General features: G+C 42.7%; 1 protein-coding gene across 1 annotated transcript in view; it reads right to left on the reverse strand.

Annotated features, from left to right (window-relative positions):
* The window catches only part of ptprz1b (protein tyrosine phosphatase receptor type Z1b), a 66,166-nt gene that overhangs the window by 19,231 nt on the left and 27,114 nt on the right, over positions 1–19,821 (reverse strand). The window contains exon 3 of the mRNA XM_085376614.1: positions 678–857. Within this exon, the coding sequence (XP_085232740.1) occupies positions 678–857 (180 nt within the window). The remainder of the gene's footprint in view (positions 1–677; positions 858–19,821) is intronic.

A 19,821-nucleotide genomic window follows, 5' to 3' on the forward strand; every position in this document is an offset into this window, starting at 1 on the left:
AGGGTGATGATAGCTCAGCCAGCTTTCATTTGTTTATCAGACCAGACATCACTCCACATGTTGCCTCTCCTGCCTGTCTCTTCACATCGTCCTCATTTCATGCCTTCCCTCTCTATACGTTTTCCCTTTGCTCTTTTGTCGCCTCTTTTCTTTTGCTCAGTTTCATCTCTGCCTCTTGGCATCGATCTTTCTTTCTCCACACGGTCTCCCTCTGCTGCTGTCCCTCTAGTTGCATCGCTCTCAATTACTAAGTCTCTTTCTCTTCATCTTCCTTTGACTTGTTCTCCTTTAAATCCTAGCTGCGCTCTCCTTCATTAACCTCAGAACTGTGAATCATTTTTTTTGTGGTATTTAGAAAGTTAAGCTTATTTCCACAGCCAGAGATTAAGATGTTGTAATTTCGAGCTCCACGAGTATGTCAAAATCATTGCCGTAAATTGAACTGACCATATATTGTATCTCTACCTCATGTGCTCGCTACTTTAATACTTTAATAAGCTGGTGAAATAGTTCAGTAGAGATGAACTGGCTTGTCGTTGGACAGGACAGAATATTTTTTTAAAGAAAATTAAGAAACAGCACTGGTTAAGGTAAAAAGATAGATGCTGGAAATTATACGTATTAGGGTCAAACACAAACAAAAGCACACAAGGGACAGTAGAGGGCTATCAACATACCAGTCTTCCCGTTGTTGTGAATGGTGGTAGACTCTGCTGTCAAGCTGTTCCAGCCCTCTAGCTGTAGATTCTGGTACTGCAGCCTAACCTGGGTAAATGTCTCGTCGATGTCCACAGGAGACTGTCTGGGACTGTTACAGGATGGATACTTCTTACCCCACTTGCGCTGGTTTAGGGTACCTGTATACAGTATGGAGAAAGTGGATTAGTGCTCATAAAAGCTATTAAAGTACAACTGTTACCACCAGACAATATTCACACGAAAGGCAAGGATTACACCTGTACATTGTGGTGTCACAAAACTAAAAGGTAAAAATACTCAACAAGGTCTCATATATCATAAAGGTAAAAAGTAATACTAAAAAAAGACAAAAAACAAATCATCTGATATCACCAACACGTTCTTATCCCATAACGTAACATACGACGCCATGTGACAAATGTCGATATGTTACACTTTCGGCCATCCAACCTGTCTGTATGTTACGTGTTCGGAAACACGAGAACCATTTGGAATGAATCTACAGATGTATATTTATTTTCTCATCAATAATCGCTTTGGAAAACACTATCTAATACGATTAAGATTGTGGTTAAGGTTAGGGATAAGGTTATGGTTGGGTTAGGGCTGGAATAAACAGCTGGAACATGTGTTACCGCCAGAAGTGTCATTCTGTTGGATTCCATCCACAATCCGGTGCTCCTCATAGGGATGCGACAGGTTACCTTTCACGTTTCTATGGGATGCCTCGAGACGTGACAAATCGTTGGTAATGTTATGCGTTGAGAATGAGAACGGTCTCATACCACTGTTAAAGGTATTATTTTTCATTTTTGGCTGATCATTACAATTTAAATGAGTGCTAGAATAACAACTGTACAAAAACAGTAGTTAATAACAGTTGTTACTAAATGTAACTCCTGTTCTGTGAGTAGGCACAAGGCCACTTACAAGTTTAATCACTGAATGTGTGGACCCAGAAGAAAGAAACCACTTCTGCTTTGTGCTAAAAAGAAATCTTCCCTTTAATGTACAGTTCAGTATATTGCACAGTAATGTAATGTGTACAGTACAGTTTAGTGGTCCATTCAATTAGAATGTATTGTGTCAGTTTCAATTTTTAGTCAGTTCAGAGCAGACGGTCAAACTCAACAGTAACCAATTGGCATCAGTCAAACTTTATGCTAGCATTTTAATTACTCTATATTTTAATATTGATGTGCTGTGGTTGAAGAGATGTCTTTTTTTAAACAAGACTGTATTTTTCACATATAAAGATTAAAAATAAAAACTAAACAAAAACACATTTGTAGTGAAAAATGCAACATGAATAATCCCAATGAGGTAAACCAAAAGCAGCATTCCTCTTTTTTGAGGGAAGGAGTTTTATGCTAATTTTCACCAGCTCAAATGTCTTTGTGCTGTGAATTATTATTTATGAGACCCTGTCAGAATGTACGTATATGATGATTTTCTGAATTTATCTACTGCATGACACATACTCCGCATTTAAATCCACCTGTATAATGACTGTTTTCTGCTTTGGCTACATTTGCTTCATATTCAACATTTATTTAATTTTGTTCATGTCTGAACTGCACCTTTGTATTTATTAACAAGATATATGTGCAAGTGGTTAAAACATTACTTGTTATGTGCAACTTATATATTACTAGTCATGCATTCAGGCACACACAAGTACATGTTTCTGCATAAATAAATGTTTTAATTTATTGTGCATCCAAATCCATGACATTTACTCAGTTCCTCCAGGCATATCTAGGGAAACGCTCGTTAAATGCATTTATTATGCTGACTAAACTTACTGAGCTTTCTGCAACGCTGATAAATACCATAAAAGATAGTACTGTAAATATCATATTTTACATAGGTTTTACAATAACAACTGGGACTTTACTTCATTCTTTTCAATCTGATCCATTTAAAAAAAAAAAAGATGAATGCATCAAATATGCATCTTTACCAATAACAATTGAGCAAAGACCTATTGTGAGAATTAACATTTCTGCATAATGAAATTGCATAACTAGACGCTTCTTTTCTAAAATATAATCATTAGCATGTGTATACTTAGTATAGTATAGTATACAGTAAAGACAATAAGTCTAACGAGGTCAGAGCAGATGGTTTAACTGTAACTTGTCACACATGACCAAACAGCTATTGGCTTTACATTCCTGCTTGCGTGTGTGAGCATGTGTGTGACGGAGAGAGCGTTGATCGAAATCGATCGCTGTGATCCTTGTTTCGCTGTGCCCTCTTTCAACAGCTGAATACGGAGGGTGAAGGCAGGTGCTTTTTTTCTATCCAAAGATGCCACATGTACGATAAGCAGTTGTGTTACTTTTTCCTCTAATGCTGTCGCCCGGGGACACAGCTGAAGCGACATTCACTCTGCTGTTTTCCAATATAATACAAAATTGAATTTTTCAAACCACTGAAGGGGATTCAGTCACCAATCAACAACCCATTTTTTACAAGCTGAGATTTGTGACCCAATTTGTTTGTGCACTGACCACTCAGAAACCCAACACACAACAGCATCTATCTCTGCATCAAGTATAGATTGACATATGACCTTCAGTATCCGAGTATAATGCTACACCAAGAGACTGTGGAGACTGAAAACCTCAGAGCTACCTCCAGCTCCACTGAGGAATTATCGCATTCTCCAGCCATTCTACCAGTGTATTAAAATCAGCTAAAGGGAGCGCACTTAGTGGCTGCCAGTGGTGTCACCTTATAACCTGGTTCACAGTCTTGGTGTGTGTGCTAATGGGTGTATGACAATCAAATTGTAAAGTGCTTGAATAACAAGCACAATATAAATGTATAGCTGTTTGCCAAGTTTAAACAAGCAGTAAATGGGATGATTTTTCAGTGTTTGCTGGTGAAGCTAAGATAAAACAGTGGTATCATTCTTTCCAAAAGAAATATTGGACTGTCCCTTAAAGACTCTTTAAAGTGCAACTGTGATTTAAGCATATTTTAAGCCTTTACATTGGCTAAGATTTGAACACACAGTATCTGTCACCAAAACCTCAAATCCTACTTTACTTCACTGACTGCAGGCAATCAAAGTGGAGTGCTCTAGTTAAAAGGTCAAAGCAGAGTGGCACAAGTCCTTATATTCCATTTAAATTGAAGCTCTAATAAGTTTCCTGTGCTCAGTAATACAGTGTTTTTATTATTTCTTACCGAGGTGTTGTAGAGCAAAAATATTTGACCTAAGTATTTATTCACTGATGGATTTTTTAAACAGGAATAAATATGACTAAACACGACTGAAAGCCAACAGTTTGTTTGACATGGACAGATCCTTGATCTTATATAAAAAAAAAAAAACTTTAGTTACCCATATTTTAAACCTCTGGGGCCTCATTCATATCGCCGGCATACACACATAACCAGGTCTGAAATATGTATAAAACAGTAGTGTTCTGTCAGGGTCTTTCTCCTTTCATCTCAGTATTGTGTCAGAAGTCTTCTCACACATCTATTTCCATCACAGGTGATGGATGGGAGACTAGCATAGTAGACAAGCTTACATTGCTTTCACTGCACTTGAGTTGAATGGAGTTTCTCCTGTTGACCATCACAGCCAACATGTGTAACATATGTAACTTGTTTACCATGTTAGTAAAGAAAGCTTCAATGAAGGAGAAGGTAACTCCTCCTGTGTCAAACAGATTCCACAAACGCTTTCAGATTAGCATCAAGTTTAACCAGCTGTTTTTCTAATACAAATCCTACTGTAGATATTGAAAGTCAAAGGCTCAAGCCTTTAATTCACCTGTTTTTAAATAAATATATTTAATATACTTCGGTAAATCAAAATGTAGGCCTGTGTTTCTGAGCTGATTGTAAGCAGAATGTAAAGTGTTTAAAATGAGCTCACAATAATGCTAATCCATGTAACGCTGAGGAGGAATATTTATTTTTGCTGCTTTGTCTGGAATTTGCCAATAATACAGTTTTATTTGTAGTGAAGTGTTTTACATCCAACCATTTTATTGCTTCTTCTACTAAAGCAATGTTTCCATCACCTCACACTATTTTCAGCTAATAGTAAATGGCAACACACACACACACACACACACACACACACACACACACACACACACACACACACACACACACACACACACAGTAGTGAACATGCTCCAGGTACAAAACATGTCCCAAATTCTAGCATCTTTAAAAACCAACCTGATGGATGCACAGCTGGTTGAAAACTCATGACCCATGACAAAACACAAAAATTATAATACTGTATAACTGTTGTTTTGCATTGTGTGGTACATTTTCCTTTTTAGTTTGTCGTTGTTGTTCATAAAGAGAACAACAGGTTTTAAGCTGCTAAAACTGATTCATTTGCTTCGAAATAAGCAATTTGTAATTAATTATTAGAATTGTCATTTAGTCATCTCTGAACTAAAGCACCACAAAAGACAGATAGAAAGGAAAGAAATCATAAATAAAAGTTATTTTTCAGCCAAAAGAGCAGTCAGCTGTTAAAGTGGTCAAGACAGAAACCATTTACACCTGATGCTGCTGCTCCTTTTTATCCCCAGTCATTTGAGCTCACCTTTCACTCAGGGGAGGAGAGAAAACACAGGAGAGGAGGAGAGTGGATAGATGGCAGAAAGAAGAAAAGGAGATACAGCAGCAGAGGGCAAGGAAGCTAAAGTAAGAACAGAAAGAGGAGCAGAGAGAGGATGATATGCAAGACAAGTGGGAGGAACAGAGAAGCACAGAATGAGACAAAATGAGGACAGCAGTGTGCACATAGACGTATGGCATGTTTGTGTAGTGTGTGTGTGTCTGTCTCCCCTCGCCCACGCTTACACCAATTAAGCTCCCATGGACAGCATAAACACACAGAGAGCTGATTTCACTGTCTGTCAAAGGTTCTGCACTGCCGAGTGAGCGAAGTGTTCGGAAAACATGCGGGATTATTACTCTGAATAATGTAGGGCTTGACTTTTTTAGTGAGTGTCTGCTCCTGTTTGCATCACTGGCGGCAAAGATAACTGGATATGTATCAAATATTAAATACCGAAAAACGGCCTCTGGTTTAGTTTAACTCGCACTGCCTATTTCGAATCTGCATTATCGTCTGGCTGACATAGATAAAACACCAGTTAAACAGCTTAACCTCATTTCATGCACTGAGAGCCCACTATTTCTCAAAGGCCCTGGATGTAACATTTTATGTACTTAAACACGTTCTTATTGCTTTCATTACCCGCTGGGTTGTTTATCTTTTTTGGCAGGGTTTTTTTTAATCATTCTCTCTAGAAAATGACAGAGATGAATGAGCAATTTTAACAAAAGCTGTAAAGCTGTGAAATCGATCTATTGTACTGTCAGTTTACTGTTTATTACCTCATATCAAACATGCCCAAAGTTTCTAACAATGAGGTCAGCATATGTGTTTTTTCTCTATGACCCCCATCCACCCTGCTGTTAAAATCTTCTGTTTGTAAGAGGCAACCAATGAGAAGAAAGTCGGATTAGATTAGTATGGGGGCAGGGAGTAGATAAAATGACTAAACCGAGGCCAAATAAAGATTATTTTGGACTGAGACTAATGTAAAACTATAACATGAAGCTGGAAATCAGCATAATTTTGGCAATGAAACTTCCCTACTTGATTAACTTACATTAATATTACTACGTTGTAGTCATCTGAGTTTTCCGTAACCCTCCCAATTCAATGCAAAATCCTAGCTACGTTAGCCACTGTAGGAAAAACAACTATGGTTGTTGTTTGTCTGTAGTGAGTGTAGGAAGTCTGTTGCTGTTTAGATGCTAGAGAAGATTAAAACTTGAAAGTAACCCAATGTGTTAAGTGATGTTCACTTATGTCAGATGACAACAATACTGAGGTCCGATGTTGAGGATGTCCTGAACTGTTTTTAACCTCCTAAGGCCCGAACTCTTCCACAGCATGCATTTTTAATTTCTCTTTGATATTTGAGCTAAGACCCTTATGAAAAGGACACCGAGGGAACAGTTTACCCTGCCCGGGACAGGGTTACCGGGGCCCCGCCCTGGAGCCAGGCCCGGGGAGGGTGCCCGAGGGCGAGCGTCTGGTGGCCGGGCCTTAGTCCATGGGGCCCGGCCGGGCACAGCCCGAAGAGGAGACATGGGCCCATCCTCCCGCAGGCCCACCACCCGCAGGAGGCGCCATAGGGGTCGGGTGCATTGTGTGCCGGGTGGCGGCCAGGAGCGGAGGCCCTGGCGGACTGACCCCCGGCTGCCAAGACTGGCAATAGGGACATGGAATGTCACCTCTCTGGTGGGGAAGGAGCCTGAGTTAGTGCGTGAGGTTGAGAGGTACCGGCTAGATATAGTCGGGCTCACCTCTACACATGGCTTGGGCTCTGGAACCAGTCTCCTGGAGAGGGGCTGGACTCTGTCTCAGTCTGGAGTTGCCCCTGGTGAGAGGCGGCGGGCTGGGGTGGGTATCCTAATATCCCCTCGGCTTGCTGCCGGTACGTTGGGGTTTTTCCCGGTGGACGAGAGGGTTTGTTCCCTGCGCCTTAGGGTCGGGGAACGGGTCCTGACTGTCATCTGCGCTTATGCGCCGAGTGGCAGTTCAGAGTACCCAGCCTTCTTAGAGTCCCTGGGGGGGGGGGGGGGGGGGGGGGGGGGGGGGGGTGCTGGAGGGTGCTCCACCTGGAGACTCTGTTGTCCTGCTGGGAGACTTCAATGCTCACGTGGGTAACGACAGCGAGACCTGGAGGGGCGTGATTGGGAGGAACGGCCTCCCTGATCTGAACCCGAGCGGTGCTCTGTTATTGGACTTCTGTGCTAATCACAGTTTGGCCATAACGAACACCCTGTTCGAACATAAGAGTGTCCATAAGTGCACGTGGCACCAGGACGCTCTAGGCCGTAGGTCGATGATCGATTTTGTAATCGTATCAGCAGACCTGCGACCATATGTTCTGGACACTCGGGTAAAGAGAGGGGCTGAGCTGTCAACTGATCACCACCTGGTGGTGAGTTGGATCAGGTGGCGGGGGAGGACGCTGGACAGACCTGGTGCACCTAAACGCGTAGTGAGGGTGTGCTGGGAACGTCTAGCAGAGGCCCCAGTCCGTGAGATCTTCAACGCACACCTCCGGCAGAGCTTCAACAGCATTCCGAGGGAGACTGGGGACATTGAGTCCGAATGGACCATGTTCAGCGTCTCCATTGCCAAAGCTGCTGCATTGAGCTGCGGCCGCAAGGTGGTTGGTGCCTGCCATGGTGGTAATCCCCGAACCAAATGGTGGACACCAGAGGTGAAGGGAGCCACCAGGCTGAAGAAGGAGTCCTATCGGGCTTGGTTAGCCTGTGGGACTCCGGAGGCAGCCGACAGGTATCGACAGGCCAAGCGGAATGCGGCTCGGGCAGTGGCTGAAGCAAAAACTCGGGTGTGGGAGGAGTTCGGAGAGGCCATTGAAAAAGACTTTCAGACTGCCTCGAAGAGATTCTGGCAAACCATCAGACGTCTCAGGAGGGGAAAGCGGTGCTCTACCTGCACTGTGTATAGTGCTGGCGGAGCGCTGCTGACGTCGACTGAGAAAATTGTCAGGCGGTGGAAGGAATACTTCGAGGACCTCCTTAATCCCACTGACACGTCTTCCGAGGAGGAAGCAGAGTCTGGGGATGAGGGGAATGACCCGCCAATTTCCGGGGGCGAGGTCACTAAGGCAGTTAAACAACTCCTTGGTGGCAGAGCCCCTGGTGTTGATGAGGTCCGCCCCGAGTTCCTGAAGGCTCTGGACGTTGTAGGGCTGTCCTGGTTGACACGCCTCTGCAATGTTGCGTGGAGATCAGGGGCAGTACCTGTGGACTGGCAGACCGGGGTGGTGGTCCCCATCTTTAAGAAAGGGGACCGGAGGGTGTGTTCCAACTACAGGGGGCTCACACTCCTCAGCCTCCCTGGGAAAGTCTATGCCAGGGTGCTGGAAAGGAGAGTTCGTCCATTAGTCGAACCTCGGATACAGGAGGAACAATGCGGTTTTCGTCCTGGTCGCGGAACACTGGACCAGCTCTTTATCCTCTCCAGGATACTTGAGGGTGCATGGGAGTTTGCCCAACCAGTCTACATGTGTTTTGTGGACTTGGAGAAGGCATTCGACCGTGTCCCTCGGGGTGTCCTGTGGGAGGTGTTGCGGGAATATGGGGTGTCTGGCCCATTGCTACGGGCCATTCGATCCCTATACAACCGTTGCAAGAGCTTGGTTCGCATTGCCGGCAATAAGTCGGACTCGTTCCCGGTGGGTGATGGGCTCCGCCAGGGCTGCCCTTTGTCTCCGGTTCTGTTCATAATTTTTATGGACAGGATTTCTAGGCACAGCCAAGTGGCGGAGGGCTTTCGCTTTGGTGGCCTCAGAATCTCATCTCTGATTTTTGCAGATGATGTGGTTCTGTTGGCTTCATCGGGTGAGGGCCTCCAGCTCGCACTGGAACGGTTCGCAGCCGAGTGTGAAGCAGCGGGAATGAGGATCAGCACCTCCAAATCTGAGGCCATGGTTCTCAGCCGGAAAAGGGTGGAGTGCCCACTCCGGGTCGGGGATGAGTTCCTGCCCCAAGTGGAGGAGTTCAAGTATCTCGGGGTCTTGTTCGCGAGTGATGGGAGAAGGGAGCCGGAGATCGACAGACGGATTGGGGCTGCAGCTGCAGTAATGCGGACGCTGCACCGGTCCGTCGTGGTGAAGAGGGAGCTGAGTGTAAAAGCGAAGCTCTCAATTTACCGGTCGATCTACGTCCCTACCCTCACCTATGGCCACGAGCTGTGGGTAGTGACCGAAAGAACGAGATCGCGGATACAAGCGGCAGAAATGAGCTTCCTCCGAAGGGTGGCTGGCCTCTCCCTTAGAGATAGGGTGAGAAGTTTGGCCATCCGGGAGGGGCTCAGAGTAGAGCAGCTGCTGCTCCACATCGAAAGGAGCCAGCTGAGGTGGTTCGGGCATCTGACAAGGATGCCCCCTGGGCGCCTCCTGGGTGAGGTGTTCCAGGCATGTCCCACCGGGAGGAGGCCCCGGGGCAGACCCAGGACACGCTGGAGAGATTATATCTCTCGGCTGGCCTGGGAACGCCTTGGTATTCCCCCGGATAAGCTGGAGGAGGTGGCTGGGGAGAGGGAGGTCTGGGCCTCTTTGCTTAGGCTGCTGCCCCCGCGACCCGGCCCCGGACAAAGCGGATGAAGATGGATGGATGGATGGATATTTGAGCTGATTGGGACCTGATGAATGTAAAAACAAAGAATTACCAGATTTTGTTTTTATCTAATTTTTGTTTCTAAGAAAAATAAGAGCCACATATGAGGATATTCATTTAAAATTTTGATAGAACAGTAGCAGTATTATGTCCTCGTAAGTGGATATCAGGCCCTTGTAGAGCAAAATTGAGTATTTTGGTCTAAATAACCCAAAATGTGATGTCCACATATGTGGACGCCAGGTCGTAGGAGGTTAAGGTAAGAACTTCTGTTTTTGCTGCTGTTAGCTGTTGTTAGTCAAACTTTCTTTGAAGTGGCAAATAGACTCTCATACACAAGAATGTATGCAAATTGTTTATCACATGTAAAGTCTATTTCTTTAGGACAAATGAGCCTAACAATACATGTCTGTATCTAGAAGTCATCAGAATCATCATCATTAGCTCAGGTCAGGTCATTATCAACCATCCTAGGGGGCGTGTCCCATTTAAAGCTTGGAACTGAATCGACACACTGGAATCTGGGAAATTCCTAATTATCATAAATGATTCCTACTGGGGACAAATAAGGTGAGTGTACGCTACCAGTAGTACCGTTGCCAGTATCCTAGCCAGCTAAATGTATCTATTTGTCCTGTGAGAGACTAATTAGTGATGAAGCTCCACACTCCACACATCTCTCTCTTTGATTAAGAGGTAAAACCTGTGAAGCTGGTTAATGACCTGCTGCATTTTTTATGTTTTTGGCCTTTTGTTTTGACAGAGCAGGCCCTTATCACAGGGATGCTAATGTAATCAAGCCACACACAAACGACAGAGGCTACTATTCCCGTTAATTAACCCTTCAATATGACATAGGTTATTCTGTATTACACTTTTTCTTTTCTTTTTTTCACTTAAATGACCTCGGACAAGAAAGCCAATTTTTTCTGTTGTTCAATACTGAAGAAATTTAAACTTTATATGCAGAACATTGTAGAATATTTTTAAGGTTATCTGCTATAAAAAGCCAGACCAGGGAAAATCTCCTTCATGTTTTTCTGTGTTTTATTCTCAGTTACTTTCACACAAAGGCATCTGCTGTGATTTTCACAATTCTGAAGAAGTCTCATGTGTATCAGTACTGATAAATGATCAGAATCATAATATTTCTGACTGTCTGAGGCTAAGTTGAATCGAATCGGGACTTTGAAAACCGGAATCGAATGGATTATAGAAATCAGTGATGATACCCAGCCCTAGTGAGCAGCCTAGGCACGACAGAAGTGGATGTAGCTGTAATAGGAAAAGAACTATTGCTAACTTTTCTGTTAAGTTAAGGCCTGATCCTTCTGAAATTCATAGCCAGTGCTCTGACACGGTGTCATCAATCTTTGAATGCTGAAAAAGCACAGTGTATCCAGAAAAACACATTAAATTATATAAATTATTAGAAAATAATTACGCCTAACTTTTTAAAGTTAGGCGTACCGGTACGCCCATGGCAAAAAGTTAGTCTAGAGCCCTGTATAAAGAGCAGATAACAGCGAGCACAGATCACTGCTATCGCACTGCAACTGTTATGTAGGGTTAACAGTTAAGCACTTTTATGCACTACAAATAAATAACCTTGTTCTCGTAAACCTCAATATTCAGTGGTGGATTTTACAATTAGAGAGCCATTCTTCTGTCTCAGCTGGAGTCAGGTGTTTCGATTAGCATCTCAGCTAGCAGTATCACTGATTAAAAGCTGAGCACACAAATAAGAATCATACCTTTGTGTGAGAGTAATTTTTATTCATTTGCGAGCACATACAGACTCACACAGACTGACTGACACAAAGAAGCGAGTCTGTAGCTGACAAGATCTGAGCCACTAAATGAATCCTTTCTGAATGACAGAGAATAGACTACACACACACACACACACACACACACACACACACAATCGCACATCACTCATTCAACAAGATCGACTACAAAGACAGATTGTCACACACATGAGCAGCCAGCATATCTGACAAACAGACCCGTCAGAAAATTCAAAAAGAAAGCAAGCGGGTGGGGGGAGTGAATCAGAGTTCCCATATGAACTTTACGTTATCTCGATGACTCGATAAAGTGGTGAACGTGAGAAAGTCTTCAAACCGCCGCTTGCATAAATATTAAACACCAACTGGTAGACTGGCTCTCTGAATGAATTTACTATTTATCTGAAGTTTTCAAATAAAAATATCTGTATTTCTTACAGAAAACGAGATTCACTTTGACCACTAAAATTATTCCTACTGCCGACACGAGCTTGTATCTTTTAGAATCCCACCTGTTGACCTGTGACTGCTAGGCAAAAAAGACTAGACTGGCCATGCGGGTACACATAAGCGTGAAGTGTGGCGTTTGAACATTTTTAAATGCTGAAGTCACCTCATAACATCTCCCGTCAAGGCTGTGTAGTGCTGCCAGTGCGCAGGGGGGGAAAACCCAAGCAAAGAACTCATTAACCCAACCACATACTGGTGAGAGCAAGTGAAAAGGAGAGAAAATAGGGAGTGCATATTGTGTATTTGTGAATAAAGAAGCACACCTCTGCATCATTACCTCATGTCTCCCACAAGGCTCCAAGAGCAGCCACACAGGCTGAGCAACAACTGGAGCAGAAGAGCAGCCGGCGTAAAGTATTTGGTGACTAAGAGAGCTGTTGAGAACATAGTGGGTGGTGAACACAAGCATGTAAAGGGAAAAAGAAACAACAAACGCATGAAGGAAGGGTGCAATGCACTGCTAGCTGCCTGAGAGATACTTAAATAACAAGGATTTAATGTTTTCTTCATGTCACAGTGGAAATGGCACAATGAGAGCTTTTAAACCGGGATCTGAAAGCTTGTTTCTAAAATTTTCACTCATCAGAAATAAAAGCGGTAAATAAGATGGCTGAGAATAATTAAAGCGACAAATCAGATCTCAGTGAGGAAACAAAATCATGCCTGATGTCTATACTGATGTGAACTGGGTCATGTGCTAGGAATGAAAGGATGCCACACCTTTTACTAGAAATATAAATGACCAACCTACAGAGGGCAGAATTCAAAGACACCTCAAAAATTAAAATGAAAAAATGATGTTCTGTGAAAAGCACAAGGTGCCAATGAGGAACCTGCCAGTTCTGATATTCTATGGCAGATGCCAATCGGGTTCCACGGTGCCAGGCAGCAAGCACACTAGAGGACCATCAGGCCTCCCTCATGAAGTGGCCAGGGGCCTGTTGAAGGTAATTTTGTAGCTCTGACGGGGCTCATTGTCTTCCTCCTTGAAAAAAATGAGCAGATATCAGTCCTGCAGATAGGTTGAGGACCTTCTATGGGTCTGTCTAGCTTTCCTAGAGTAGTGGTCTATTTCCTGGGAGACACAACAAACCTTCTGGCAATGACATATATTGATGTGCCACTCTGGAAGAGCTGGACTACCTGTACAACCTCTGTATGGTCCAGGTATCTCCTCATGCTACCAGTGCTACACTTACCCTAGCAGTCAGTGTCACTAGTGTCAGTGTAATAAGCAACAAATGATAAATAACTAATTAAAGACAATGTCGTTCAAAATAATTGCAAACGCAAAAGGAAGATAACTGGCACTTCTCACATTTAAATAACTACCACTGAAAGTATGGGATTAAAAAGTGTGTTCACAAATCACAAATACAGCAGTGGCCGTTTTAATCCCGAACAGTTTCAGTGTTGATTTGTCATCAGACAGTCAAAACGACTGAGTCTGGTGTGTCACAGAGTTACTTTTCTCCACTCTTACTAAGCACCTTGGGGAATAGGTTTCGCTCTACAATGCTAAAACATCTTCACCCCATTATGTAAGATACAAAGGAAAGACCTATGCTAGGTCTGGCACTTACGGAGCCCCTCTGATGACATGGTCCAAAAAATAAATAAATTGTGGCCACAAAATACTACTTTGTGCCCTCGAAATAGTATAACGTGCCCACAAAATACTTATTTGTGGCCGCGAAATACTATTTCGAGGGCAACGAATGTGGCAACGAATTACGCATTTGTGGCAACGAAATAGATAACGTGCACACATCATATTGATACAATTCCTGGACAGCTGCGTAGAGACATAAGCATAAGAGTAGGCTAAACCTATACACCATGGACAGAGACAGTATGATTGAGTTTTATTTTAGGCTGGGAAAGAGCTACAAATGCATTTTGAAAAGCCTGGCAATGCAAAGAACCATTTTTACGGAGAGACATTTAAACAGGATATTGAGAGCCCAGTTACTTTACAAACTAAAGCACGACCTGGATGCCAGGATAGATTTTATTGTCAACCAACTGCAAGGGCCTGGGAAGGATCACGGTTATCGGTCAAGTGTTTCATGCCCACTAATTAGCATTACACGTTATGCCTATTTCGTGCCCTCAAAATAGTATTTCGTGGGCACAAATAAGTATTTCGCGGGCACGTTATATCCATTTGGTGCCCACGAAGTAGTATTTTGTGGCCACAATTTATTTATTTTTTGGACCATGTCATCAGAGGGGCTCTGTAGTCACTATACAAGTCAAATAAATATGAAAACTGTCTAGCCCGTAGATTTAAAAACAAGATTTGTCTTAATTTGTGTTCCATTTAAAGAAGGCAGAAATAAGCAGAAGAAAACAATTACTAAACTATTTTCTGCTTAATATATTTATTTTATCTCTTTATAAGCTTAATGGAACAGCCTTGAAAATGAAATGATTTGCCCACCACTGCTTAAGGTCAATGGATCATGCAGATGACACAACAGTGACTATATCCAGGTAAGGTGGGGCCGAATAAGTCATCAAACATCCGATTAACACATCCAGCAGACACAGAGTCCAACATTCCCCTCTCTGCTTTAGTGGCCAAGAAATCCTGTAGCTGATAAACACTCACTGTTCTGGAAACAGCAGCAGAATCAGGCTGAGACATTGCACACAGCAGGGGATAGTTTGCATCAGGTACTAGTGGAAATCATGCTGCCTGACTAGAGCATTCGAGAGGGAGAGCACAGAGCAGTCGCTCACAAGCTGTGAGAGGACATGCGCTATCACATCAGCACAAATCGGTGCAATCGGACTTCAAACAGGCTTTGTGGCAGGGAGTTTGACGATTATGGGCAGAGTCTCACGTGCACCTCAGGTGATGTCGACAAAAGTTTAGAACTGCCTGCTGTTTACTGCAGACAGAGCGATGTAAAGTGTGATCCAGCTTTTGGTTTGCTTGTTTGCTTGTCATAGACTGCATCTGGAAACAGCATTGCAAAAAAGGACAAGTGTGAACTATGAAGGTAAAGCTTCAAGTTGTAAAACTAAAAGAATGACACAATAAAGTCCACATAAAACAAATTTCTGTCATTTCACATCCAGTAAACAGAAGAATAACGAATGCTGTCAAGATCTGCCGAGCTCTTATTCCTTCCTTTGTTTATTTGTTACATACCTGTGCTTGCTTCTCCTACTAAATACTGAACATGTATACACATACACACATGGACCAATCAGGCATGACTACCTGCCAAATGACTACCTCCCCCTTTTCCTGCCAAAACAGCAAACAACAACAACTGTGATGCACGGTGGATTCTGACACCTTTCTATCACAATGAGGCTGTAGTAAAAAAAAAATAATAATAAAATAGCACTTTGAGTGCTCTATAGCGACCAGTCGATTTATTTTCTCTAATGTGAACAACTAAGAACTCTGTTTGCATGATATGACTGGAAATGCAAAAATTTTGTTGGTGCCTCCTTTGTCTGAATTAACATTATGTGATATCATTGAAATGAATGAGTGATTGCATTTTTATTCATACTGTGCTCCTGTTCCTACATGAAGAACATTGTATAGCTGAACTACGTTGCCTTCCCATTATGCACCTCTCTATTTCATTGGTTGAAATAAATACTTTAGCTTCAATGCAACTTTCTTCGGATTGGCTGCCCCTCATAAACAAAAGATTGTAACAGCGGGTGGGTGGATTTTCCGTGCTCTCATCATAAAATGAGTGTTTAGCGCAGTCTGAAGCCTGAGCCTTTGGCTAAGAGGAATTAATGGTGACCTCATTACTTGGAAATTTTGGCCATGCGTAATATGAGAATCAAATATGATCATTTTCTTTATTCTGTAGAATGTTTTCGACCAATTCTTCTAAAGAGATTTGGGTTAGGTTTTTGTTTATATAAAAGAAGATAATTCAACAAGCACGGATGCTCTCAGGCATTCTCTACCATTATAAAATACACGTACAGAGTCCTAAATTTTCTCATAAATTATTCACTGCTTTTCTCATTTAATATTCTCCCAACTGAATCAACCTGCAGTCATGATTTACTCTTTGGTCCTGGTTTTAGATGAGTGTAACCAGACAGTTCAACATGATATCAAGTCACTTTTGCATCTTTTGTTTCGGGATGTAACCTCTTTAGATGTGCATGTGTTAACTGCAAACTTCTAAGATGAAAATGAGTTAGCTTAATTTGTTTCAACTTGTCGGATTGAAAAATGTCAGACCTCGTCTTTCTTTTTCCTTCTGCCTCATCCATGGATATCAATCAGCCTGTGTGTACAATGGATCAGAGGAGAAGCTGTGCAGCTGCTAACTGAGATCACAATACTGTGACTGTCCACAAAATAGTGCTATGGTTAAAATTAAGATTTCTGAGTCAGAGACATTCCTCACTTCCTCACTCGCCTAATAGTACAAGTGCAATATTTCCCCTCCATCCATGCCGAAATCCACACTGTCTGAATATTCACAGACTATAAACCCACACACAGAGCAAATCACAAACTCCTCTGAGATTTGCCAAAATTAAGCTATTACGCAGTCTCTCTTTTTAGTCCTAATGATTCTGCTGCATGAAGAGCAGCGCTCTGTTCAACTGCAGCGTAGATACAGGATGTTTTCTTGGAAACCACTGCACAGTTTAACCAAATGTGTGATCTGAATCTAAATGTGAAAATATATGGGTTGATTCATAGTCTGCTTCTCCTTCCAATCAGATAAAATGAAAACTTTAGGGGGGAATTTTACAAATGCATAAGGACAGAGGTATTCATATTTAAAATCTGCAAATGCATGCATGTACATGTGTGTGCGTTTGTGTGTGTCTTCCCCAGACAATGAGGGGAGTATTGAAGCCTGCATTGCCTTCGGCTATGACTTAGTTGGATCAAGAAGAGGGAAGAGGCAGAGAGACACACAGAGAAGCTCAGATACAGATACTGGGGGGGGGAGGACAAAAAACATTCAGCATTTCCATTCAATTAAATTCTTTTTGTCTTTGTCATAAGGCCAAAGCATCATGTTGTTACTGCTTCAGTGAAAATACTGTCTTATATAACAGTGATCACATCTATTACGAGGGCTCATTTTTATGTGGTTCTGAGGTAAGTAACTTAAAGCAAATAGAAACCACTGACTTATTTTTGATATCCATTAATAAATAGTGCTATTGTATGTCTATTTCCTCTATAAGGATATGAATATAACAGGCAAAAGCAGGGGAAACTCTGGGTTATCAGGCCACTCTTACATCCACACATACACATAACAGATGGGGCCCTAAGGGGTGTCTTCCAGGCAGAAGGATCCAATGGACACCCTGAAGGCAAAGCACAGTAATGATGAGGACAACACAGAGGAGAAGGCGATGAGGAGGAAGAGGAGGAAGGACTAACACTGATACACTTTGCACACAAATATGGCCTCATGTATGAGTATGCCAGAGTGTGCAGGCAGTTTCTGGAGGACGAAGGAACTGATACCACTAAATGGCCCCACAGTTACCTGATCCAATGAAATCCATCAAAAGTGTGACATCGTTCCATTCCTCACACATTACCGAGTCTATATCAGTATACATATCCACATGTTTTTTTCTTATTGAGATTCGATGTGTTTTTAAAGTGTTCCTTTAACTCTTTTGAGCAGTCTAATTTATTTCTCAAGTAGATGAATCAGCAACTTAAAAAAAACAAACAAAAAAACAAACTGTGAATGGTGCAGCCACATGCTGTATGTAATACATTTAATCAAATCAAATCAAATCAAATCACTTTTATTGTCACATCACATGTGCAGGTACATTGGTACAGCACATGTGAGTGAAATTCTTGTGTGCGAGCTTCACAAGCAACAGAGTTGTGCAAAATACAATAATGTAAACAAGCAAAATACAAGAATGGCTACATCTGAAACTAATAAATATATGTACAATATATAATAGTATATGCATTTCTGGATGTGTATACTAAATATTTTTCTACGTGTGTGTGTGTGTGTGTGTGTGTGTGTGTGTGTGTGTGTGTGTGTGTGTGTGTGTGTGTGTGTGTACACATACAGTGGGGCAAAAAAGTATTTAGTCAGCCACCGGTTGTGCAAGTTCCCCCACTTAAAATGATGACAGAGGTCAGTAATTTGCACCAGAGGTACACTGCAACTGTGAGAGACAGAATGTGAAAAAAAAATTCTTGACTTCACATGGTAGGATTTGTAAAGAATTTATTCGTAAATCAGGGTGGAAAATAAGTATTTGGTCACCTCAAACAAGGAAAATCTCTGGCTCTCACAGACCTGTAACGTCTTCTGTAAGAAGCTTTTCTGTCCCCCACTCGTTACCTGTATGAATGGCACCTGTTTGAACTCATCATCTGTATAAAAGACACCTGTCCACAGCCTCAAACAGTCAGACTCCAAACTCCGCCATGGCCAAGACCAAAGAGCTTTCGAAGGACACCAGGAAAAGTATTGTAGACCTGCACCAGACTGGGAAGAGTGAATCTACAATAGGCAAGCAGCTTGGTGTGAAAAAATCAACTGTGGGAGCAATCATCAGAAAATGGAAGACATACAAGACCACTGATAATCTCCCTCGATCTGGGGCTCCACGCAAGATCTCATCCCGTGGGGTCAAAATGATCATGAGAACGGTGAGCAAAGATCCCAGAACCACACGGGGGGACCTGGTGAATGACCTGCAGAGAGCTGGGACCAAAGTAACAAAGGTCACCATCAGTAACACACTACAACGGCAGGGAATCAAATCCCGCAGTGCCAGACGTGTTCCGCTGCTGAAGCCAGTGCATGTCCAGGCCCGTCTGAAGTTTGCCAGAGAGCACATGGATGATACAGCAGAGGATTGGGAGAATGTCATGTGGTCAGATGAAACCAAAGTAGAACTTTTTGGTATAAACTCAACTCGTCGTGTTTGGAGGAAGAAGAATACTGAGTTGCATCCCAAGAACACCATACCTACTGTGAAGCATGGGGGTGGAAACATCATGCTATAGGGCTGTTTTTCTGCCAAGGGGACAGGACGACTGATCCGTGTTAAGGACAGAATGAATGGGGCCATGTATCGTGAGATTTTGAGCCAAAACCTCCTTCCATCAGTGAGAACTTTGAAGATGAAACGAGGCTGGGTCTTCCAACATGACAATGATCCAAAACACAACGCCCGGGCAACAAAGGAGTGGCTCCGTAAGAAGCATTTGAAAGTCCTGGAGTGGCCTAGCCAGTCTCCAGACCTCAACCCCATAGAAAATCTGTGGCGGGAGTTGAAAGTCCATGTTGCTCGGCGACAGCCCCAAAACATCACTGCTCTCGAGAAGATCTGCATGGAGGAATGGGCCAAAATACCAGCTACTGTGTGTGCAAACCTGGTAAAGACCTATAGTAAACGTTTGACCTCTGTTATTGCCAACAAAGGTTATGTTACAAAGTATTGAGTTGTATTTTTGTTATTGACCAAATACTTGTTTTCCACCCTGATTTACGAATAAATTCTTTACAAATCCTACCATGTGGATTCATGGATTTTTTTTTTCACATTCTGTCTCTCACAGTTGAAGTGTACCTCTGGTGCAAATTACTGACCTCTG

The sequence above is a fragment of the Diplotaxodon limnothrissa genome, linkage group LG17 (genome assembly GCF_057381915.1).
Source record: "Diplotaxodon limnothrissa isolate DT_005_m linkage group LG17, D_limnothrissa_male_GT1.1, whole genome shotgun sequence".
Taxonomy (NCBI): domain Eukaryota; kingdom Metazoa; phylum Chordata; class Actinopteri; order Cichliformes; family Cichlidae; genus Diplotaxodon; species Diplotaxodon limnothrissa.